Source organism: Camarhynchus parvulus, chromosome 26, assembly GCF_901933205.1.
Source record: "Camarhynchus parvulus chromosome 26, STF_HiC, whole genome shotgun sequence".
Lineage (NCBI taxonomy): Eukaryota > Metazoa > Chordata > Aves > Passeriformes > Thraupidae > Camarhynchus > Camarhynchus parvulus.
Window position 1 is genome coordinate 4,778,498 of NC_044596.1, and position 24,379 is coordinate 4,802,876.

A 24,379-nucleotide genomic window follows, 5' to 3' on the forward strand; every position below is an offset into this window, starting at 1 on the left:
GAGATCCTCCCTTTCATCTTTCCAGAAATTCCCTCCGTGCACAGCTCCTGTAAATAATTCATTTATAATTTATGATTTATCTCCATCGCGCTTGGAGTGCCAGCACGAGGGGGTGGATTCCCACCACCACAGGGATTTTGGGCAGGAATTGTTCCCTGGGAGGGTGGGCAGGCCCTGGCACAGGGTGCCCAGAGAGGCTGTGGCTGCCCCTGGATCCCTGGCAGTGTCCAAGGCCAGGCTGGATGGGGCTTGGAGCAACCTGGGATGGTGGAAGGTGTCCCTGCCCATGGATCCCTGGAAATGTCCAGGCCAGGCTGGATGGGGCTTGGAGCAGCCTGGGATGGTGGAAAGTGTCTCTGCCATGGCAGGGATGGAGCTGGATGAGCTTTAAGGTCCTTCCAACCCAAACCACTCTGTGATTCCATAATTCCATGAAATCCGGCTCTGGTGGGAGCAGACACCCGGCCTGTGGCTCCAGCCCACCACGTGCTGCTCCCTCCCAGGCCGCGCGAGCTGGGCAGTGCTGATGCCTGAGTTTTCGGCCCACGAGGGCAATGCCTGTCCCTGGAGAATTGCTCAATGTGCAGGATGAAGAAGATGCCAAGTTCCTGTGCTCCTTCCTTCCGTCACAGGAAGCACAGGGGGAGAGGAGCTGCCCCTGGGCTGAGCCAGCTCGCTGCTCCCTGCTCCCTGCTCCTCTCCTGCTCCTCTCCTGCTCCTCTCCTGCTCCTTCTCCACTCAGCCCCATGGAGAAGCTCCTGAACCTCACCTTGGTCTTGCTGTCAGGTAAGATCCACACGTGGTTTTGGGGTCAGGTAAAGGGGGAAGGATTAAGGCAAAGCTTTGGCTCTGTCTGACGGTTCCGTCCTCAGTTTTCCCTCTATTTAGCAAACCACCCATCAAAGGGTGATCCCAGAGCTCCCAGGTTTCCCCACAGGGATCCTTTTGAGTCAGAACAGGAAACACTGATGAGAGAAGTCTTGTGTGCAACGTGAAATTGCAAAATTCCAGGTTGTTTGCATTAGCAAATGGGATTCACATAGATGCAAATGACCACAGGTGGGGCTCAGGGGCAGGGAAATGAAACCAAATGAAGGGCACAGCTCTGAAATCCCACACACTTGGGGTTTCCAGCTTGGAAAGGAGTGTCCATCTGAAAGGAATGTCCATTTCCAGCTTGGAAAGGAATGCCCATCTGAAATGAGGCGCAGGGCCCAGCTGGGGCTCTCTGCAGCACTTTGGGGGTCCCAGATCCTCGCAGCAGAGCAGGGAAAGGCAACAGACTCAGGCTGAGGGAGCACAGGGACCTGTCCCAAAAATTGGGATGAGTTTGGGAAAAGTTCACTGTGCTTTGCGCCCAAGAAGAGAGGAGGAGCATCAAGAGTTTATGATCTGTCAGCAGAGTTGGTTGAAAAGAGAATGACAAATTGTCCAGGGGGACGTCAGGGAATCCGTCAGCGATTCTGTTTGAGAGATGTTTTGCAGTGCTGTGGGAATTCTGGGGCTGAAGGGGCAGAGCTGGAGGAGGGAAGGGGAAATGGGAGAAGCAGTTAAAGAGTTTTGGAGGGATTGAACAGGACTGGGATGGATATTCCATGAGGTAAACTCTGACTGGAACAATCAAATGGAGCAACACATCAGGATAAAGCCCTGTCGCTGTTGGATTGCGGAGATCCGTTTTAGATCTTCTAGTCAAGCTGAAAGAACTTCATGGTCTTTAGTTTACAATTCACTTACAATTGTTGAAATTATTGTAAGAAGTGTTATTAAAAGGCTCAGCCAGCACAAAGTCCTCACAAGAGCCTATTTTTAAATTTCCTTCTGTTTTGTCATTATTTATGATCTCACAGAAGCATTTGCCTGTGACTTTTTTTCACTAGAAATAGAGATTTCCACAAATACCACACTGCACGTCTCTCTGGAAGTATTAATAGCTCAGACTGTCCCCTCTGCCTGTCACAAAGAGGAATGGAAATTAAAAATAAGGAACCAAGACAATTAAAAAAAAAAAAAGTAAAGCAGACAAAGACCAGTTGTCAACATGGTTAAAATTAGTAAGGTATTAAAAGATAGGGTGGAAAAAAAAGTTAAACTGGATTTGATGAGTGGGATTCAGAAGGAACCAGTGAGCAGGGGGCTGGTTTGGAGGTGTCACTGGGACAAATTCCAGAATATCTGAGCCAAGATCTGAGCACAGTGGGTTGGTCGTGGGGAAAGTGGACAGGTGACATCCCACAGGTGACAGCCCTGAGGGTGACAGCCTCATAAGTGACAGTCCTTCAGGTGACAGCCTATGGGTGACAGCCCTGCAGAGACACACCTACAGGGGATAACCTCCCAGGTGACATCCCTACAGGTGACAGCCCTACAGGTGCAACCCCACAGGCGACGTTCCAGAGGTGACAGCCCTATGGGTGACACTCCACAGGTGACATCCCTATGGGTGATAGCCCTACAGGTGACTGTCACTACAGGACACGAAAGAACACAAGCGCACACCACTGCTCTTAAGGTGAAGAAAAAAGGGAAGTTTATTTTCTGACTTTAACATTTATAGTTTTCTAAAAGTGACAGTGGATTAGAGGGTGACAGTGCCACCTCTCCAATGACGCTGGACAAACCAACAGTCCATCAAATTTCTCTTCTTCTATAAAAAGAATGCAAAACAATGAGTTATTTACAAAAAGGCTGTGAGAAAGTTTGTTATAAGTATGTAAACATCAGAAGGCTTAGAGAATCTTAAAAAAACAGGGTGACAGGTGACATCACAAGAGGATAGAAATGATGTTCCCCACAATGAGGGATAGATGTGAAAGAGCCTTGGCTCACCCCTCCCTCCGTCCCTCCGTCCCTCCGTCCCTCCGTCCCTTTCTCCCTCTGTCCCTCCGTCCCTCTCTCCCTCCATCCCTCCATCCCTCTGTCCCTCCATCCCTCCGTTCCTCCATCCCTCCATCCCTCCATCCCTCCATCCCTCCGTCCCTCCGTCCCTCCGTCCCTCCATCCCTCCGTCCCTCCGTCCCTCCGTCCCTCCCTCCTCCATCCCTCCATCCCTCCATCCCTCCATCCCTCCATCCCTCCGTCCCTCCATCCCTCCGTCCCTCCATCCCTCCGTCCCTCCATCCCTCCATCCCTCCGTCCCTCCATCCCTCCATCCCTCCGTCCCTCCATCCCTCCGTCCCTCCATCCCTCCATCCCTCCGTCCCTCGTAGCATCCTGCGCTGCCGAGAACATCACCGTGGTGGCCGTGGAGGGCGACACCATTTCCGTCAACTGCTCGTACGACGCGCGGCAGTGGTGGCGGCAGAAGAGCTGGTGCCGGCAGCTGGGGCAGCGGCGCTGCCAGCCCGTGGCGAGCGCCCCGCCCGCCTGGCTGCCCGTGCCCAGACCCAGCAGGGGCAGCACCTCCATCAGGGACGACGCCCGCGCCGGGCTCCTCACCGTCACCATCAGGGGCCTGCGCCGGGAGGACGCGGGGCTCTACCAGTGCCAGACAGAGTTCCTGGGCCACACACGGAGCCTCAGGAGGGTGCAGGTGGAAGTGCTGGCAGGTATGTCCAAGTTTGGAGGCTTCCTCATGGAATTTCATGGGTTCCTCAAGGAATTTCACGTGTCCCTACTGGAATTTCATGGGTTCGTATTGGAATTTCACAGGTTCGTATTGGAATTTCAGGGGTTCCTCAAGGAATTTCACGTGTCCCTACTGGAATTTCATGGGTTCCTGTGGGAATTTCACGGGTTCCTCAAGGAATTTCACATGTCCCTACTGGAATTTCATGGGTTCCTGTGGGAATTTCACAGGTTCCTCAAGGAATTTCACATGTCCCTACTGGAATTTCATGGGTTCCTGTGGGAATTTCATGGGTTCCTCAAGGAATTTCGCATGTCCCTACTGGAATTTTATGCGTTTCTATTGGAATTTCATGGGTTCCTACTAGAATCTCATGTGTCCCTACTGGAATTTCACAGGTTCCTACTGGAATTTCATGGGTTTGTATTGAAATTTAATGGGTTCCTGTTGGAATTTCAGAGGTTCCTACTGGAATTTCACATGTTCCTACTGAAATTTCAGGGGTTCCTATTGGAATTTCATGGGTTCCTACTAGAATCTCATGTGTCCCTACTGGAATTTCACGGGTTCCTACTGGAATTTCACAGGTTCCTATTGGAATTTCATGGGTGTCTGCAGCTGCCAAGGGCCCACTTGAGTCAACATCTACTTTTGTCTCGCTCTAAGGAGGTTCTGTGTTTCATTGCTTCTCTTTATTCCTGATTTTCAGCAGTGTAACCTCACCGTTAGAGAGTATCTGACACGTCCCCTCCTTATTGCTCCCAGTGCCCCTGGGCTCCCTGCCCAGCTGAACATCACCCAGAAACATCTGCAGACTAAACTCTTGTGTTTCCATCAGCAGCTGACCTGGTGACCCACGTGCCAGAGGAGCCCAGAGCTGTGCAGAGCATCTCCAGGTGAGCCCACAACTCCTCGTGCTGAGATCTCTCGTCTTCCTAGGACTAAGCCAGCACCACGAGAGATTTTTTACAAGGTTGAGCCCATCCCCTTCATGGTTGTTATTCTGGTTCCCCACAGGACCCCTCCTGACGTGGATTTCACTGTTTTCTACATCCTGGCTGGATTCCTGGTGGCCAAGTTCATGGTGGCCGTGCTGGTCGGTGCTGTCGCCCACAGCAGGAAGAACAGCAAGAGAGGGCAGAACCCAGAGCTGGGTGAGCAGCAGGAGCTCCCACTCCCTGCTGACCTTGGACATGATGGGATCGGCCTCTCCTGGGAGAGCTCTGCGTGAGCCAAGCCAAAGGGAATCCAGGGAAAAGGCAAATCCATGGAAAAGGCCGCCTGCCATAAGAAAAGGACCACTACTAAACACAGGTCTGGAAGAACCTGTCACTCTGGAGAGGTTCCCATCTTCTTCATCACCTCTTCCCCTTGGTGTGTCATCCCCAGGCAGTTATTGCAGACCTCATTCCCAGGACCATTCCCTCACAGTCTGAACTGACACCCATCAGCTTCCTGTCACCTCAGGTGGCAGATTCTGTCTTTCCAAGGTGAGGAAGAGCAGCTCCCAAAAGCTCCTTTGGGCAGTGGGGATGCTTGGAGAAAATCCCTGTGGAAATGTGTGAGGAACTGCAGGACACACCAGGACAGGGATGGGGTCTCCTTGCATCCCTGAGCCAGCTTCTCCTCTCTGAAGGGACTTTGTGAACACAGGCTCCAAACCCATGGGCACTCACGTTTCTTTTTCCCTGCAAAACTGAATAAAATCCAGCTGATTCTCTGGCTTGGTGTGGATTCCTGCAGGACAGCAGGTGACAGTTGTGTCCCAGAGCAGAGGTGATGCTTGGGACACCCCGGGGTGTTCAGAACATCCAGGAACACTCAGAGCCTGCAGGACAGGCTGGAACATCCAGAGCCAGCAGGAGCAGCAGCTCAGAGCCCAACCTCTCATTGCCCACAGAAGCAATAACTGAAATTTGCTTATTTTAATTACACTTTGGGTTCTCATTTTTAGAGTAGTTCTGTGTTTTGTCCAGAAATTGAAATTCATGGTGGGACATCTGGCAACTTTTGACCTTCCAAGGTCTTTCCCTCCCACCACTGTGAGGTTCTCAGTCTTAAATCAGCAACTTTTGGGGAAGAAATTCTGTGTTTGTTGCTGTCTTCTGGTCTGAACAGTGACTTGCTGTATGATTGCATCCACAGAGAAGAATTTGCCATCTGAAATAAAAATATCTCCAAGGAAATAAAAAGAAATAATGAATAACTTACTGATTACCATCAAAAACGATTAATGTAATTTGGTAGGATTGTATTAATCAAAACCAAATGGGTTTGGGGCAGAAACATTTCTGGGGCTGGTTCTGTCCTTCCCTTCCCCTGTTCCCTCTGTGCTGACGTTGGCTCTGTGACCTGTGGGGATTGTTTTTTCCTCTCTTCCCCCTCAATGAATCACAACTCGAGGTTCATCAAGAACTTTTGGGGCTGTTTGCAAAAAAAAACAAAAAAAGGAACTCCCTGTCCCTCAGTGCTCCCATCCTGTGAGAGCCAGCAGGAAACTCCAGCCCTGTGTTTGGTGCAAAATTCTGTCCCAAATTCAAGGCAACTCCGATCAAAGCCCCATTAAAGCTCACATTCCCTTTTACCACACATCCCCTCTGCTCTTCCCCAGTTTCATGAGGCAAGGAGGAAACATTTGCAGCTGTAGATGAACCGAGGCTGATGTCCAGAAGCCAAAACCACTTCAGTTAAAACCACCCAGCTCGGTTTGTACCCAGCTGCTGAGGGTGGGGATGGAGTGAGAGAAAAGAAAGACCTGGATGCAGAATTCTGGAAAATAACTGCACTTTTCTAACAGCACAGGTGGGCAAACCCAGAGGAAAGCTGTGGTGCATTTGCTTTTCCAAATTACTCTGTTTTTTAAATAGCAGGGAGCTATAAACCCAAATACAGGAAACTGCTCGTGTCTGGCAGCAGCTGATACAGCACCACAGCCAGGCCAAGTGACCTCCTTCCTCTGGGCCTAAATATTCACCAAAAAAAGTATCAATTACTGCCCATTCTGATGAGATTCAGCAAAGTGGTAAAAAATCTGCTTTATTTTAAACCTATGAGATTTTTCCTGGGCTTCAGAGAGACAAGTAATGCATTTCGACATGTTCTAATAAACAAGGAGATTCTTGGAAAATATTTGTCTACTTTATAGTATCAATTGTCATCAGTTTGAGCTCCTGGGGTGGAATTTACACTCCAATTTAGTGATTTGTTTTCCAAAGAAATAACTCTGTATTTCCCTGTTTGTTGTTGATTAACACACACCTGTCCTCCAGGATAAATCCAGCTTGACTTTATTACAAATTACACCCCTGTTGATCCGACTGCAGAATGCTGTGATCGTGGTGATACGAGCAAACATCCCTCAGGGATTATGGAGAAATCCCCAAATTCAGCTGACTGAGATTTTCCTCTTAATTCCGTGAGCTACAGACCGAGGATGCTGAACAGGGCACAAAATTGGGTTTGATTTTTGGATATCAAGATTGCAGGAAGATTCCAGCCTGGGTAGTGGGTGGCAGGGGAGGGAAGAAGGTGGGAAGGCAGGGAATACATCATGGATTGGATAAACTCTGCTCTCTGAGCGATTCTGCAGTTCTGAAGGTGAGGGTGAGAGAGAAAAGTAAACTCTTGGTGACTGCTTTGATGTGGCTACACAATACCAAGTTTTTTAACCATTGTATCTGAGATTATTTTATTATTCTACTGCAAATTGTCTGAAGAAAAAAGCTAGAAAATTACATCATAATAGCTAAAAAAACTGATTTCTGACTTCCTAAACAGGCTTGCATGATTGTTCTCCTCATTTCCTGCCCAGCTTCCCATTCTCTGAGCTTACATGCTGTCATTTCCTTCTTTTTTTTTGTTTGTTTGCATTAGGGTTTTTTTTTTTTGTGTGTGTGTGATCATCACTGTGTTGACCAATTCTGGAAGGAATTCACAACTGCCAGCTCTGTGCTCTGGGGGGTTTTGAGATGGTGAAATGTTGGTGTGGAGTTTGTGCTGCCCTCCCACGGCCCAACACAAAATTCCCAACAAAGAGCAAAAGCTTCTCAGTTTATAAATTTTATTAGCTGGAGAGTGTACACAGTACTTACAATTGCATCTATTAAAGACCAAAATACACTTGAAAAAATGCATCATATAAAAAAAATTAAAAACTTTGAACTATGTACAAACTTTGCCTGACATTATGTTAAGCTCAGGACCCTCCCACGCCCCTTCACAAAGAAAAGTTTATTTTTTTCCCTCTTTTTTAACATGCATTTAGCATCACTTGAGGACCATTTTCTTCCAAATCCTGATCTTTACACTCCTATAAATCTGGGTTTTGATGCTTCACTGCTCTGGGTCAATCAAACACATTTCTCCCCAAACCTCTTCTTTCATCCTCACCCCTAAAGTGAAGTTTTTACTCAAGTGTAGCCAATCTACAAAGAATTTTAATTTAATTACTAGGGAGGTTTTGAACTGAACATGTCTCCAGTTTTCACAGATTTGCCTGGAAAAGAAAACAGATATTTCTGGTACCGTGGTGTTGACTGCTGGCTCCAACCTCACCAAATAAACACAACTTTCAGCAGTGATACACAGAACACAAAACAAATTAAAAAAAAATGATAGGAGCACTTGGGCTTTCACATCACTATTTAAAAATATTAACAGTAAGACTTTCTAGAACACAAATCCTTATTTCTTCACACACAACCTACAACAGCAGATCAGAGAACCTAGATATGAAGGGATATTGGGAAAAAGTTTACAAGTTCTTTAAGAAAAGTAAATTTTTATTTTAAAAATGAAACAAAATCTATGTCAGAGCAATAATCTTGCTTCCTGAATTTCCAGCTCTCATAAAGATGTTTCAGGACAGAGATTTAACATCAACTGAAGAGCAAAAAATATCACGGAGAGAGTCTTACTCCAGCACGCAAATATTCCACCAACAAAATGTACAGATGCTCCAAAAAAAATATTTACAGTAATGCTGCAAATTCAACTAAAATCCCTTAAGGAGAGCTGCACATTCCTGGCATGGGGAGAGCCCAGGAAATGCTGGGTGAGTTTCAGGTGCCAGCTGAGCAAAACCAGCACTGGAACTGGACAAGGATTTAAGGCAGAAGCAACCAAGGCCCTGAGGATCCATCAACGTTAAAAATGCCCTTGGAATTATTAGAAATAAATCCTAATTAAGAGCCGTGAGCAGAGTGGCAGATTACTCATCTAACCTGGGACAAAAACTGAAAGGAAGGAGATTTATTTGCCTGCCAGGAGCCAGGCCAGCTCCTCCTGCAGGTGTCCCTGAGTGTCCTTCCCAGCTGTGGGGAGGGACAGGAACCAGGAGCACAGCAAGGAGCTGAGCTGCTTTTGGAGATCCAATCCCAAACCCCTCTGCAGCTGCTCCTTGTTCTTCCACCTCAACAGGCTCCCTCTTCCTCCAGGACTGCCTGCTCACTCCAAGGATCCAACATTCCTCCTCCCTTCTCAGTATTTTTATTTCATCCAAAGGAAATTGCATTTTCCAGGCTCTGTTCTTTTGTATCCTCTCGATTTGTCCTCCACTTTGTCTTTAGCCATAAGGTTCCAGTAAATGGGAAAAGATGGGAGGGAGGAAATATCATTTCCAAGCTGCATTTCCTTGTCACTTGAATTCAGCATTCACTGGACTGAACCCAGTCTCACCCATCCCTGGCAGCATTTCCTCACTCTTCAGCTTCCCCTGGCCAGGTTCACATTCACCCAGCACATTCCCCACCCCAAATTTCACTGCTGTGATCCAGTTTGAGCTACAGGACACAAAAAACTGGAAATTCTGGGACTCCAGCAGGCAGATGATCCCCAGAGCAGCTGTGTAACTCATCAAGGTGAGCAATCACCTGTTAAATGCTTTTAACTACTGCTCCCATCACCAAAATTCAAATTATAACAGAGCAGGCTTAGAATCTAAATTAAAACTCTGTTCTGTGGAGATGCTCAGACAAAGCCAGCTGTAGGTCATGGGAAAAATCCTATTTTTTAATAATGTAAGTATTGCTCCTTTGCTAAGTGCAACTTCTGTTTTGTTTTTAAGAGCTTAATTTATAAAAAGCATGAAAGGTTCATCAGTATCTGCTGAGTCCTTCAGGTAGCTCAGGCTGAGCTGCCCCAGCTGCTGCTGTCCTGAATCAGCCCTCACTCTGCAACTGTAGAAATGATTTAGGCATCAGAAACTCCATCCCGGCCACGGCCAAGTGCCACCACTGTGACACTGAGGGTTCCACATCTCTTGGAGGAACCATGCACTTCACTGGCAGTTGAGAAAAAAAGGATTAAAAAAAAAAATTCTTTGGAAGAGAGTCACTGAAAAGTTTCAATCCTTTCTATACTCACATCCAGTTTTCTTCCAAAGCAACAAGTACTGGCAATGAACATCCAAACCCAGCCAGAGACTGATTTACTGACCCAATCCCCCCCACATCTCCCTCTCCCACCCCACTTGCAACAGAGACACAACACATCAAGTCCTGCAGTAATCTTGACTATTTCTAGCATTGATTGGATGGCTGAACCTTTCCCAGAGAAGAGCTTCTTTACACATGTACAAGGTGGAATTGAAAAGAATCCCCTTCAGTTTCTGCCAGGGCCAGAAGTGCAACAGCAATGCCCAGCTCAGGGAAAACCAAGTCCAAAGGGGAGAGGAGTGGATGGAATAACAAATCTCAACCCCAGCCCTCAGTGCTGCTGGAGGAGCTGGAATCTGTCCCTGGACAGGGCTGAGCTGCACCAGCCACAGGGACTGAGGTGGGAAAATGAAGGAAAACCAGAGATGAGCGCTCGGACTCTGAATTCCCTGTGCTGGATCAGGAGAGGGCACCAAGGAGTCTGAAAGGTTCTGTTGGATGAGTTGGAACCTCAAGCACGTCCTCAACACGTGGTGCTTGCTCTGTGGAAAAGGACAGGCTGTGACATGGAGATTGTCCCACTCCAGGGTTCACTGGGCACTCTGGGCAGGCAGGGCAGGCTGGCAGGAGGGATGGGAATTCCCTTCAGGTGTTTTTCCCTGGAAGCAGGGGTTAGGAGACCCTGATCATCTGTGTCATTGCTTCTTCGTTGCTTTGAGATGGATCCTGCAGACACAAAAGGGTGGAAATGCCACATTTTGCCATGAAGCAGAGAGACCCACACACCACCATCAGGAGGACACACTCCTGCACTTCCCTTGATCCCCAAAACTGTCCTGCTTTTCCTGGGTTTTACAGGCCACAAAAATCCTAAAGACCTCCCAGGAATTTGTTGTTTCTGGTATTTAGGACCAGTATTTAGGAATTATTTTGGCTCAAAATAAGAAACACTCCTTAAAGGCATAGGGCTGGTCTAAAGCACTGAGCAACCACAGAACCTGCTCATTCTACTCCATTATGTCCCTTCCTTTGAAAAATGCCTTGCAGTTTTTATGCAAATCAAGATGCAGCTAAGAATCAGATATTCCCATTTTTTAATTTTCCATCAGATGCAAAGCTAAGGAGTCTCTACCTTTAATTCATGTCCTGAAAGAACACCCCAGTACCCAGCCAGAAAGGCTGTTTTACAAACACACAATGTTTGTGTGCATTTATCCCAAGAACTACAAAGTGAACACGCTTCTATCCACATTATTGTCATTTAATTCCTCAGGGCAAACACCCCTTGCTCTCCACAAGCAGTGACAGGAGGTTTTATTCCCAGGTTTTATTTATTTCATGCTTGGAATAAATCGAAAGGCAGGGAGGGCCAAGGGGCAGCAGATGACAAATTCAGAGGCAGGGAGGGACAAGCAGCCAAGCCCAAAAACCCAAACAAAGCAGCACAGACACTTCTGGTGTGTGTCCTGAAGGGTTGAAAAGGGGAATTGCCCCAAACCCCACTCACCTGCATGTGAGGGCTGTCCTTTTCCTTGGGGGAGAAGAAGCGACCGCCCTCTCCCCGTTTCCTGGCCATGGCGTGCCGGTGCCGGGACTCGTGCAGGTATTTCTGCAGGGAGGGAGGGAGGGAGGGCAGCTCAGGGAGCAGCCACTCTGCTTTCCCAGGGGTAATTCCCAGTGCCCGCCCGCCCGCCCGCCCGCCCGTCCATCCATCCATCCATCCATCCATCCATCCATCCATCCATCCATCCATCCTCTGCCCCACAGACTCCCAGTCACTGCCTCTCCAAGGGAAATTCCAGTTCTCATCCATCCTCTGCCCTACATATTCCCAGTCACTGCCTCTCCAGAGAAAATTCCCAGTCCCACAGATTCCCAGTCACTGGTTTCTCAAAGGAAACTCTCAGTCCCATCCATCCCCTGCCCCACAAACTCCCAGTTACTGCTTTCCCAGAAGAAATTCCCAGTCACTGCCTTCCCAGGGGAAATTCCCAGTCCCTATTCATCTTCTGTCCCAGAGACTCCCACTCACTGCCTTCCCAGGGGAAATTCCCAGTGCCCATCCATCCCCTGCCCCACAGACACTGTGCTGACAGTCAGTACATGCTCACACACAGCTCCAAACACTCCCAAAATAAGCAGAATTATCCTCAAGGGACTTAAAAAAATTTCCTCTGATGCAGCTCATTAACAACAACAAAACCACTGTAAAACTGAGGAACACCAACATTCCAACCCTCGTTTTCCAGCCCAAGTGGGATTCTGTGCCTTTGCCACAGAGCAACCCCGTGTTAAACCTGAGTTTTACCCTCACCCTTCTCTCTTTGGGGATTTTTCCCTCTGCTTCCAGCTTGGCCCGTGCCTGCCTCCTCTTCAGGATGCGGTGGTACTGCTTGGCATTGACATAGAGGGGCTCCTCTTCCAGCATCTCTGCTCCAGGCAAGGGGATCCTCTGGATGGCTGGGACTGAGCCAGCTCCAGGCACCATCTGTACACACAGGGGGGTTTAGTGCTTGCAGCTCAGCACACAAACCCCACACAAAAACGGCATTAAAAAGCCCAATATTGAAATCCAAAGTTGGTTTTGCTCGGGTAGTGCAGCTGCTTAAATGAAAAGGAGCAATGAAGCTGCTCTCAAACTGCAAACACATCTAAAACCAATCTAAAAACCTATGAAAAACCAATCTAAACCTTTGCAAAACCAATCTAAGCCTATGCAAAACCAATCTAAACCAACAATTCCCCATCAATCCTGCTGGGTTTTCCTGATAAAAAGTGTGGCAGTGTTCACAGGGGTCCCAGGACAAGGGAAGAGATGAGAATCTTGACTCCACGTTTCAGAAGGCTGATTTATTATTTTATGATATATATATGATATTAAAACTATAGTAAACTTTTAGTAAAAAGAATATAAAAAGGATTTTATCAGAAGGCTTGATAGGAAAGGAATGAAATGATAATAAAATCTTGTGACTCTCAGAGAGTCTGAGACAGCTGGACTGTGATTGGCTATTAATTAAAAACAACCACATGAGACCAATCAAAGATGCACCTGTTGCATCCCCAAGCAGCAGATAATCATTGTTTAGATTTTGTTTCTGAGGCCTCTCAGCTTCTTAGGAGAAAAAAAACCCAGCAAAAGGATTTTTCATAGAATATGTCTGTGCCAATAAAGGTGACATTTCAGTACAATTCCTTGTGTTGCTGCTTCTTGGACAATGAAACAAACAGGACATGGCTGGTGCTTCCCTTTCTTTTGGGTGATCTTTTATTTCAATTATTTCATTTCAGAGCACCTCTAAGCCAACACTGCAGAGCTGCTGACATCTAGTGGGGACCAGCAACATTCAAGAGGCTCACACTACAAAGAAACAGGAACTGGCAGGAAAAATCTCTATAAATGATGGAAACAAATCCTAAGGGATCCTCAAGAAAACCAGAAGTGACTCAATCTATTTAAACCTTTGCTGATCAGCTTGCAGCTCAGTTTGGATTTCAGTTTCTAGATTTGGATTTCAGTTTCTAGAGCTGCTGTGGGAGAAAGTCCAGAGCAAAGATCACAGCAGGATCCAGGCCTTTGAAGCTGATAATTTGTATTGTTTAAACTTTAAACTAATGGAACTTACAAAGAGCAGTGACCATGGTATCTCAATCTCAGACAAGAGTTTATCAGAGAACCAGGGAACCAAAGGATGGTTTGGGGTGGAAGGGATCTTTAGGATCCCCCAATTCCAACCTTCAGGGACACCTCCACTATCCCAGGGTGCTCCAGGCAGGGATGGAGCAGCCACAGCTTCTCTGGGGTCCCTGTGCCAGGACCTCCCCACCTCCAGGGAGAAATTCCTCCCCAGTATCCCACCCAACCCTGCCCTCCTTCCACTTAAAGCCATTCCCACCATCCCATCCCTACCCCTGTGCAAATCCTGCTAGATTTGAGTACAAAACACCTCAAAGCTCAGCCTCCAGAGGCAGCAGTGGGGATTTCACACCTACCATGACCATTCCCCCTGAATTGACCACGTTCCCAGCCACCGGCAGTGTCACTGTCACCGTCCCCTGGCCACTGCTGGTGGTGTTGGTGTTGGCTCCTGTTTGGACAATCTGGGCTCCAGCCAGGCTGGCTGCAGGAATGGTGATCATGCCTGTAACAGGGACTGTAACTTTAAGGAAGTAGAAAACAAAAGGAAAGGAAAAAAGAAAAAGAAAAAACGAGACCAAAAAAAAAAAAAGAGAGAGAGAGAGAGAAAGAGAAAAGAAACAGAAACACGCACACAAAAAAGAAGGGAACAGCATTAGTCCCACTTCTGTGTTTTACTCATTCATCCTTTCAAAACATGCAGAGAGTCAGAAAGTGCTACAGTGGGGGATTAAATTCCATCAGAATTCCTGGTTTTTGCATTTGTAACCTCATTGTGAGTAACCATGTACTCTTGAGGTGGGAAAGCAAAATTCAGGGGTTTTATTCTACCAGCCCTTGCCAGAGACAAGGAGATTTTCTGTTTCTGGGCAAAGAACCCTGGAATGAATCCCTGCAGGGCACACAAACACCTCAATAAATAAAAAGCCTCTCCAAGAGGTGTCCTGGCTCCTCCCAGCCCTCCTACCTTGCTGCAGGATGGTTCCATCAGCATTCACAGGCTGGTACACGATGGTCTGGCCCTCAGCAGCCTGGGCAACCTGCTGGCCTTGCACTGCAATCTGCTGCTGGGTCTGAACAAAACAAAGAGCACAGAAACGTTACAAATTGCCTCTTTTTCACAGTATTTACAATTCCTGAATGAACACATGGTGCTTGAGGTGTTCCAGGTGTCTATTTCTGCTGCCTCATTAGCAGCAGTAAGAAATAGGCTGGAGCACAGAGCAAACACCTGGAGATCAAACACCTGAAGCACATGTACGATGCATTTTCCAACAGTTCAATAATGAAAAAAACCCCAAATTCTAAGTTTCCTGTCTCACTATGAAGATGTGAAAGGAAGAACTGTTCTGCTCCAAAATTTAATTTTGGCCCCTAACCAAAAGCATCAGCAGAAACCCCAGGTGTGACTGGACTGCTGCACACAATGGCCCAAGTATGGAATTAGCAATGCTTCATGTTTTCAAAATCCAACAAAGAGACAAAAACAACCACGAACCAATAAAATACAGAAACACGATGGAGAAAAACATGCAATCTGATTTTTCTGCCCCAGAGTCATGTATGAAACACTACAAAAACATGACACTTATTCTCAAGTTCTCCTCAATATTAATAATTCCTTTTTTTTTTTTTTTTTTTTTTTTTTTTTTTTTTTTTTTTTTTTTTTTTTTTTTTTTTTTAACTTAACCACATCTTTAAAAATTTCTCTTCCTGTTCCTCTGCAGAAAAGCCTTTCATGCTGGTGCAGTTACCTGTGTCTGGCCAGCAGTAACTGCAGTCTGGGGCTGCTGTATAATGATCTGCTGGGTCTGGCCCTGCTGCCCCTGTACCTGCACAGCCTGCCCACCTTGAATCTGAATCTGACCTGGCTGGACCAACTGAATCTGTGGAAGAAAGAGTCAGAAAGGAACATTAACTATGCCTCTGATTTCTCCCTCCTCAGCCTCAGCATGACCAAGTCATCTCTGAGGGTGATTTACTGTTGCACAGAAAAAGGAAGCAGGGAGTCTTCTCTTTTTCCAGTTGAGAGTGAGGAGTTGGGATGGATTGCTCCCTGTGACACAGCCACCCAGGGCAGAGGGAGCAGCGGGCTGTGTCACCGTGCTCCAGCAGCTCTGCACTGCTTACACAATAAATCACGCAGGAGAAATCAATTATTCACATCCACTGGGAACAAACAGGCAGGTGGAAGAGGAGGACTGAGATTTAAGACATCTAGGGGGTGTTAATTATCCAGCACTCAGAAGTATTTCTGGGATTTATAAAGTTGGCCTCAGCTTTGCAGTCTTTCCACCACTGTGGAACATTCTTAGATTAAAAAAGAAGAGCTGGAATACGGTTTGAAGTTTGTGTTTAAAAACATAGTTATTGATTTTCCTCCACCAACCAGACTGAGAAGAACCTCATACAAATTACAGTGGTTTGCAACAAAGGAAATATTAAATAAACCTCTCAAAACACCAAGACATCGTTTGCCTTCCTGGACTGTGCTGGGTTCCTAAATCCCACCCTAAATCATCAGGACACTTTCATTATGCCATGGTTACAGTTCTTCCCTTTGCTTTTCATTAACACTTCAACCACCTCCTTAAATTTACCAACTGTCTTTTAAACAAGTAATTACTCCCAAAAAAAATCCATTTTCTGTACCTCCTTCACTACTGCCTTCTGTGCAACAGGGATGTTTAAATCCCCCTTCAGCCATCACACATTAGATGGGCTCAAGGACAAATTACCTGCAAGAAGCTTTCTTAAATAATTTTTTTTTAAAATCCTCTTTCTGAGCCATAAATTGAACAGGCACCAGATCCCCAACTAGATTGCAAAGGCCAGATAAAAATATCCCAAGAGACAAAAATCCTGCTCTGTGGGAAGGTATCCTACATCCCCATCATAGGTATCCCTATTCCCATAGGAAAGTATCCCTGCCTATGCCAGGAAGGTGCAACTGGATGAGCTTTACGGTCTCATCCAACCCAAATCATTCCATGATGAAAAACTGTTGCAGTGTGTTGCATCATACTCCAATAAAAAATCCCAAACCAACCCAGCTGTGTTTTAGCACTAAAATCTTTGCACCAGGCCATAAACCATAAAAACTGAGCTCATTAAGGACTTCCACTCATTCCCACTGTGCCAGAGCTACCAAGCACCACCTCAGCCTGCTTTTGCTCAACAAACAAAAATCCTGCTCTGTGGGAAGGTATCCCACATGACAGATATCCTTATCACAGGTATCCCTATTCCCACAGGAAGGCATCCCTGCCTATGCCAGGAAGGTGCAACTGGATGAGCTTTAAGGTCTCATCCAACCCAAATCATTCCATGATGAAAAACCCCTTAGGAAGGTATCCCCACCTCTGGCAGGGGGGTACAACTGGATGAGCTTTAAGGTCTAATCCACCCCATTCCATGATGAAAAACCCCAAACCAACCCAGCTGTGTTTTAGCACTAAAATCTTTGCACCAGGCCATAAAAAACCAGTTCATAAAGGACTTCCACTCATTCCCACCGTGCCAGAGCCACCCAGCACCAGCTCAGCCTGGTTTTGGGGTGCTGAGCAGAGCCCTGTGTGGCAGTGGCAGCATCCCAGAGCTGTGCAGGGCCCCCAGAGTGTCTCACCTGCTGCAGCCCCTGTGTGCCAGACACGGGCACCTGCATGATGGTCTGGCCCTGGCCCCCGGGCACGGCCTGCACCATGATGGGCTGGCCCGTGGAGGTGATGAGCTGCCCCCCGCTCACCTGCACCATCAGAGGCTGCCCCTGCACCTGCAACAACAAAACAACAATGAAAAACCCACCAGAGCAGCCCCAGAGCCCACCCCTGCCCAACCCTGTCTGTGGGGAACGGGCACTGAGCTGCTTCAAGCCAGCTCTGGCTTCCAGTGCTAGGGATTTAGTGACTTATCTGCTTCTCTTGCAGTCTAGTTGTTATAAAGCATGAAAATCACGTTTTTCAGCCACATTTTTCATGCACAGCCCAAGAGCAAAGTGGGATAAAAAACTTCATTATTCACCTCACAATTGCTGATTTTTAATTGGGGTTCCTATTGAGATTTTTTAAAATTTTTTAGTTGAGGTTTCTACTGAGAGAACTCTGTTCTGACAGGGAGGTTCTGAGGTGGCTTCAGTTCTCTCCAATTTCATGCCTACAACATTCCCATTTCCAAACTGACATGGATGGAGCATGGGATGTGCTGGAGAAGAAATTTTCCATGGTTATCGAGGGAAATTGTAACTGGAGCAACACAAAATGGAGTTCAGGGAGGAAAAGTCAAAGTGGATGAGCAGCAGCCACTTCTGGGCCTAAAAAGGTTTCGATTGGATATAAATATAAATAATATAAATAATATAAATAATATAAATAATATAAATAATATGAATAATATAAATATAAATATAAATATAAATATAAATATAAATATAAATATAAATATAAATATAAATATAAATATAAATATAAATATAAAGTGTGAGGGTGGGCAGGCCCTGGCACAGAATTCTCAGAGAAGCCGTGGCTGCCCCTGGATCCCTGGAAGTGTCCAAGGCCAGGCTGGACAGGGCTGGGAGCACCCTGGGATAGGGGAAGGTGTTGGGGTGGAAACTGGGTGAGCTTTAAGGTCCCTTCCCACCCAAACCAGTCTGGGATTCTGAGGTAACTTTGGCCTGAGAATCTCTGGACTCTTGGACCTGGTATCTCTCTGGTCACTGGGAAAAATGCCCAAGAAAACAAAAACAAGGGGAAAACCTCTCTGTTTGAACCCTCTCACCTGCCAAGCCCCCAAATTCCCCAAACACATCTTAAAAAATACTCTACCTCCAAAGTTTAAATGCAAAATCAGTCTCATGAACTCGGGGATCACAAAATCTGATTTGTTTAGGAACAAGAATATCACAATGTGGTAAAGCCACCAAGTTCCTGGGTTTCACACCCCAGGGGGTGAGGAGCCAATCCTGCCCTGGGAATTGGAGTTTGCAGGTCCCCACTCTGTCCCTCAGCCTGTCCATGTCCCATCCAAAGCCCTCAGCCCCTGGGCTGGGTCACACAGGGAGGAGCATGCTCAGGTCAGCACAGAGAAGCACAGGCAGCAGCACAATATCCAAGAAGCAGAAAGGAAAACAAGAGACATTCCAGGATTTTTGTTAATGAATCACAGCAAGGCAAACCGGAAAAAAAATAAAGGTGGGAAGAACATAACAACAACCAGAGACCCCAGTGAGCCCAGCAATCCAAGTGAGGCAGCATCTGAGAGTTGAACTCTGAACATAAAAAATGCTGTGTTAATTCTGCAGCTGGCAGGGCCATCCCAGCCCCTCGGAACCACCCTGCTCTGAAGAATTACAAACCAAACAAAACCAAAATCCTGAGTACAAAACTGCCAAAGCTGCCCAGGGTCTGTCAACTGCTCTACAAAGGGCTCCTGGAAAGCCTGGGTGAGTTAAGGAAGTGGAGGCTGCAAGACAGGAAACACTTCACACTGAAACCAATTTCTCTCCAAACTGGGATGTATTTGCTGTTTGGATCCACATGGCTCCTGGGCTTCCCTGTGTTGTTCACAGGTAAATAAGAAATTGGATCTCTCAGTGCCACAGAGGCCAATGTTGTCCCCAGGTGCCCTTTCAGTCCCAGCTGAGAAGGTTCCACTGTCCAAGCTCAGCTCTGGCACCACCTCTGTGTGGTGAAGGCAGAGGCCTCCTCAGGGAAGAGCTCAGCACCCTCATTTCCTTGGAATTACAGGAAATCTTTGGGCTTTATCCCAACTACTCCTTCCTCATTTTGCTGTTTAGAACTTTTGAAATCTCCCTGAACTTTATTCCCTCCCAGAATTCCTGCCATGCACCAACGGGAACAGCTCCAATGCCATGGCAAACCCCAGAGGCAGCACCCGGCAGAAATTCCTGCTCCACATCCCCCTGCTCCTCCTGGAAACCCTGGGAAAACACAGCATTAGATATGTGCTGCTGGGGAGGGTCATGCAGTGCTCAGAAACACAATCAGAGAGGTCACCACTACCTGGAGGGTCTGGACTTGCTGGCCTGAGGCCGATGCCACCTGGGCCTCAGTCTGCAGCTGGACAGCTGTGACACCTCCCTGCTGCTGGGAACAGGAACAGGGAGAGCTTGAAACATGGAAATGCACAACACACTGCTGGGACAGGGGGTGGGGATCACACACACTGCTCCAGGAACACAAGGAATGGGAGTTTTAGCAAACCTAGGGATGGAGTTCCCTGGAACTGCACTGCCAGGTTCAGTATTCCACCTCACAGGGAACAGGACAGGTGATTTTGCAGGATTTCAAGCTCAGTTTCAGGGGTTTAGTTTTGAAGTTTCAAGCTTCAATATTCCACCTCACAGGGGAACAGGACAGGGGCATTTTGCAGGATTTCAAGCTCAGTTTCAGGGGTTTAGTTTTGAAGTTTCAAGCTTCAATATTCCACCTCACAGGGAACAGGACAGGGCATTTTGGAGGATTTCAAGCTCAGTTTCAGGGGTTTAGTTTTGAAGTTTCAAGCTTCAATATTCCACCTCACAGGGAACAGGACAGGGCATTTTGCAGGATTTCAAGCCCAGTTTCAGGGTTTCAGTCTGCTCACTGCCCAGGTTTTGGCACAGTGAAGGGTTCCAGATTTTGGGCCCACTGGTTTGTCCAACAAAGCCCTTCCTGCAGCACAGTCTGAGCTCATCTCTGCCACCCCTGTGCTGGTGTGTGCCCACCAGTGACCCCGAGGGACAGTCTGGAGAGGCTGCAGGAGCAGTCAGAGCTAAAAGATACTTTTCTATCTTTAGCCTCTTTGCTAAGAGTCCCAAAATACTCCCAGTAACTGTGTTAGCATGGGGAGATGAAGGACAGCTCCTTCCCAAGTGCTGCAACAGCCTGGTAAAACAACTTATTTTAGCAAAATGTTTCACATCAGACACAGGCTTTAAGAAGTTGTACTGAAAATGAAAGCCATGAGTTGGTTTTATCTCCTTTTCACCTGGAAAATGTCAATAAACCAACTACATCTTTGGTTATCTGCTGCAAACAGGTATTTCAGATAATCCTTAATAGAAAACGTTTTAATCTCAAGTGCAATCTTGTTCTGGCTGGAAAAATCAACTCCAGCTAAACCCAGGGGAAGGATTTGGTCCCTCCTGAGGCCAAAGCAAAGCAGAGCTCCCTGAAAACATCATCCAGTGGCTCAGCCCTTTGCATGGCAAACCACCAAACCCCCTCAAACTAGAGCAGAAGATGCCACAAAAATTCAGCAGCAGCTGAAAACACATCCCCACATCTGGATATGGAAAGCTGAACAGCCAAAATCAGTAAGCCCTCTAAACTCAGCCCTGGTGTTTTGCACACTGAAACATGAATTTCTTTGTGGGATGGATGAGTTCATCCAAAGCTACTTGGTTGGTTGAATTCCTGGTCTGTGTGGTTTTCTTGCTCCATGTGTTGTTCTGAAACAAAGAATCTCTATAAATGTTCATTTGGCAAAGCTGGAGGAAACCTCTGTGGGCTTGAACAAAATCTATTTCAACTTTGGGGGAATTTTTCTTGTGGACAACTGATTGTTTCTGTTAATATTCTGTTTCCTCCATTTTCAGAGATGTGTTAATATATTTTTTTATTTTACTTTCCCCATGTCGCTGCCATTCTGCAAACTCCCTGCTACACTGAAATTTGGTCACTTGTACACCTGCATTTTCATTTTAATTTTATATAAATGTTTGCATTTAAATAAAATTTTATAAATTTTATTTAATTTAAAAATATAGTAAGTGTATTCTAAAAACCACATTTACTCTGACTTCCAGGCAGATGCCATCAGTACAAATTGACAGAAGTCAGGTGAACAGGTACCCAGGAGGATCAGGATTGTGCTGCTGAAACTAATTTCTTTCCAAACTGGGATGTATTTGCTGTTTGGATCCACATGGCTCCTGTGTTGTTCACAGGTAAATAAGAAATTGGATCTCTCAGTGCCACAGAGGCCAGTGTTGTCCCCAGGTGCCCTTTCAGTCCCAGCTGAGAAGGTTCCACTCTCCAAGCTCAGCTCTGGCACCACCTCCCCTCAGGGAAGAGCTCAGATCCCTCATTTCCTTAGAATTACAGGAAATCTTTGGGGTTTATCCCAACTGTTCCCTCCTCACACTGTGCCCCTCTGAGGGCTGCACAGGACTCCCCCATTCCCCCATTCCATACCTGCTGCTGGATCTGCCCTGCCTGCACCACGATCTGCTCCGTGGAGCTGCTGCTGTTGGCTGTGTACTGCTCCATGGTGCCTCAGCCCTGCAAGAAAAACAAAAATCAGGGGATCTGCTGTCCCCAGGTCTGGCAGTCCCCACTGTCCCCAGGCCTGGCAGTCCCCACTGTCCCCAGGCCTGGCAGTCCCCACTGTGCCCCAACAGCTGCCAAGCCAAGCAAACCAGGAGCTGCCCCAGGGCAGAGCTGCTCCAACTCAGCAATAAACAGAGGAAACCCTTCAGGCACATCCAACCTGAGCGAGCAGCAAAAGCACCTCGGTTCTGGCCCAGATTTCGTGGACTCCACCAGTTCTGTGAGTCTGCACAGCCTGGTGCCCACACAGGGGAGCGGCACTGCTGGGAAAGCTCAGGAAATGCAAAACCTTCAGGTGTGAAATTGAACCTTCAGGTGTGAAGGTTTCTCTCCTCATTTTTCTTCCTTCTCCTACTCTCATGGAATGGTTTGGGTGGGAAGGGACTTTAAGGACCATTCAGTGCCACCCCCTCTGTGGGCAGGGACACCTTCCACCATCCCAACCTGGCCTTGGGCACTTCCAGGGATCCAGGGGCAGCCTCAGCTCCCCAATCCTCACAGGGAAGAATTTCTTCTCTAAACAAGCATTTCTGTACTCAAACAGAGCCTTCATGGATTTTGGGAAGCAGATTTCTCAGCACCTCCATCCTCCTGCTGCCCCTCATTCCTTGGCCCTTTCCCTGCACACATCACCACCACTGTGCTGAAATAAAAACAGCTCTTCCCTGCCACTGCTTCTCTCCTCGCTGGCCCAGCAGCAGCAGAATTCCTGCTTTAGTGAGGTGTTTGATTTATGCCACGACTGAACAAGTTCCTGCTACACTGCTGAATGAAACCACAGCCTGGAACTTTAATTTTCCAAGTCTAAAGCAACAAAACCTCTGGCTCCCTCCATTTTTCAAGGAATGCTCACAGGATTAAGTCACAGACTCTCTGTACCCGTTGCTGTGGTTACTGCTGCTGTTTGAGTCCCATCCTTTGCCCATTTCCTGAGACTTTTTCACAGCCAGAATAAGAGAAGATAAATATTCTTTCTGAAAATGCTGCTGTCAGGTTCCCATTTCAATTTCACACTGGATACTTAATTTCTGCCTCAAATTAAAATTTTTAATAAAAATATTAACAGCTCTGTAATCCCAACACTCTGCAGCAGCTGCCTGAAGTTCTGGATGAGGTTTTGGATCCTCACCATCCAAGGGATTATCTCATCCCCTTCATTAAACACAGCCAAGTTAAATATTAATGATCAGGGATCAATCAGAGGCAGATGATGGCAGCTCCTCCCCCAGTGAGCTCATGGGCAGCTCCTCCTCACCGGGAATGCTCTGGGAACCAGGGAGCGTTCCAGGCCCAGCAGCAGATAGTTATATACACACCACATATATATATATATATATATATATATATATATATATAGCAGCATATAGTTATATACATATATACATATATATATATATATATATATATATACAAATATATTATATATAAATATACAAAAATATAGAAAATATATTGTATCTAAATATACATACAAATATATATAATATATTTTATATAAATATTTTTAATATATCTAATATATATAAATATATATTTATATATATAAAAATATATATATATATATACGTACTGAATTGTATGGGACTCATTAGGATCATCAAACTCCTGCCCCTGCACAGGACAGCTCCACAAATACATACAAATATTTATACATAAACATATAAAACACACATCATTTATATTTATACAAATCTAGCCGCACCAGGAGCAGTTTCCTCAACAACCAACCCACACCAAGAGCAAACCAGCGCCACGAACAGCCCGAGAGCACCGGAGCATCGCTCGAACCGCGTCCCCGAGCTCCGTTCCGCGGGATCCCGGCGCTCCCGGGACACCGCACGCCCACACCGGAGCGCGATTTAGGATTTAACACGGGGGCGGGCTGAGCACGACATGTGGAGCCCGGGCTGTGGAAGCCAGGCATGAACCGGGGCTGTTGTTGCACTACGGGAAGCCCCGGCCCGGGGGTCTCCCGGTGAGCTCGAGCCCCCGGCCCGGCCGCCGGACACATCAGGGCAGCAGCGCCGCGCACACCGGCACCGGACGGGGGAGGCTCCCGGGGCGGAGCGCGCCGGGGGAACAGGCCGGGCCCCGCTGCGGCGCTGGGCCCCGCGCCCCCCGCCCCGCCGCGGACTACCCGACCCCGCTGCTCGCGGCCCAGCTCGCCCCGCGGCCCCGGCGCGGCCGAACCGAGCCCGGCCCCGGTTTCCCCCCTCAGCCCCTGAGTGGCCGCGGCCCCGCCAATCCCGGCGCGCGGGGGCTCCATATTGGCCGCTCGCGCTCACCGTGCCGCGCTGCCCGGTCCGCGCCCCGCGCTGATTGGCTCCGCCGCGGGGCCCCGAAGCCCAATCAGCGCCCGCACTCGCCCGCCGCGCAAAATGGCGCCCAACCGCGGACAAAGGGGGCGAGGGGCGGGGCCCCGCCCGGCCGCGGCCGCCCAACCGCGCGCCTCGCTCTAGCCGGCGCCGCTGCG

At 47.5% G+C, this 24,379-nt stretch overlaps 2 protein-coding genes across 12 annotated transcripts; one reads left to right on the top strand and one right to left on the bottom strand.

Annotated features, from left to right (window-relative positions):
• The first annotated feature begins 579 nt into the window (after positions 1-579).
• On the top strand, positions 580-5,005 carry LOC115913724 (triggering receptor expressed on myeloid cells 2-like). Its single transcript, XM_030965915.1, is given in 5 exon segments — positions 580-628; positions 631-786; positions 3,210-3,548; positions 4,407-4,464; positions 4,586-5,005. Coding segments are annotated over 5 exon segments (816 nt in total). The 3' UTR covers positions 4,800-5,005.
• Positions 5,006-7,614: 2,609 nt separating this feature from the next.
• On the bottom strand, positions 7,615-24,310 carry NFYA (nuclear transcription factor Y subunit alpha). Of its 11 annotated transcripts, none has more exons than XM_030965893.1 (10): positions 24,192-24,310; positions 21,772-21,858; positions 19,597-19,677; positions 17,205-17,351; positions 15,334-15,465; positions 14,547-14,652; positions 13,936-14,102; positions 12,257-12,430; positions 11,450-11,551; positions 7,615-10,668 (listed from the first exon to the last, which is right to left on the bottom strand). In XM_030965893.1, the coding sequence occupies exons 2-10, from the start codon at positions 21,844-21,846 to the stop codon at positions 10,615-10,617; spliced, it is 1,038 nt and encodes a 345-aa protein (XP_030821753.1). In that variant the 5' UTR covers positions 21,847-21,858; positions 24,192-24,310; the 3' UTR covers positions 7,615-10,614. The 11 variants fall into 11 exon arrangements, with proteins under 11 accessions (XP_030821753.1, XP_030821750.1, XP_030821751.1 ...); XM_030965890.1 differs by having other exon boundaries at positions 19,594-19,677; XM_030965891.1 differs by having other exon boundaries at positions 19,597-19,680.
• Between the last annotated feature and the right edge of the window lie 69 nt (positions 24,311-24,379).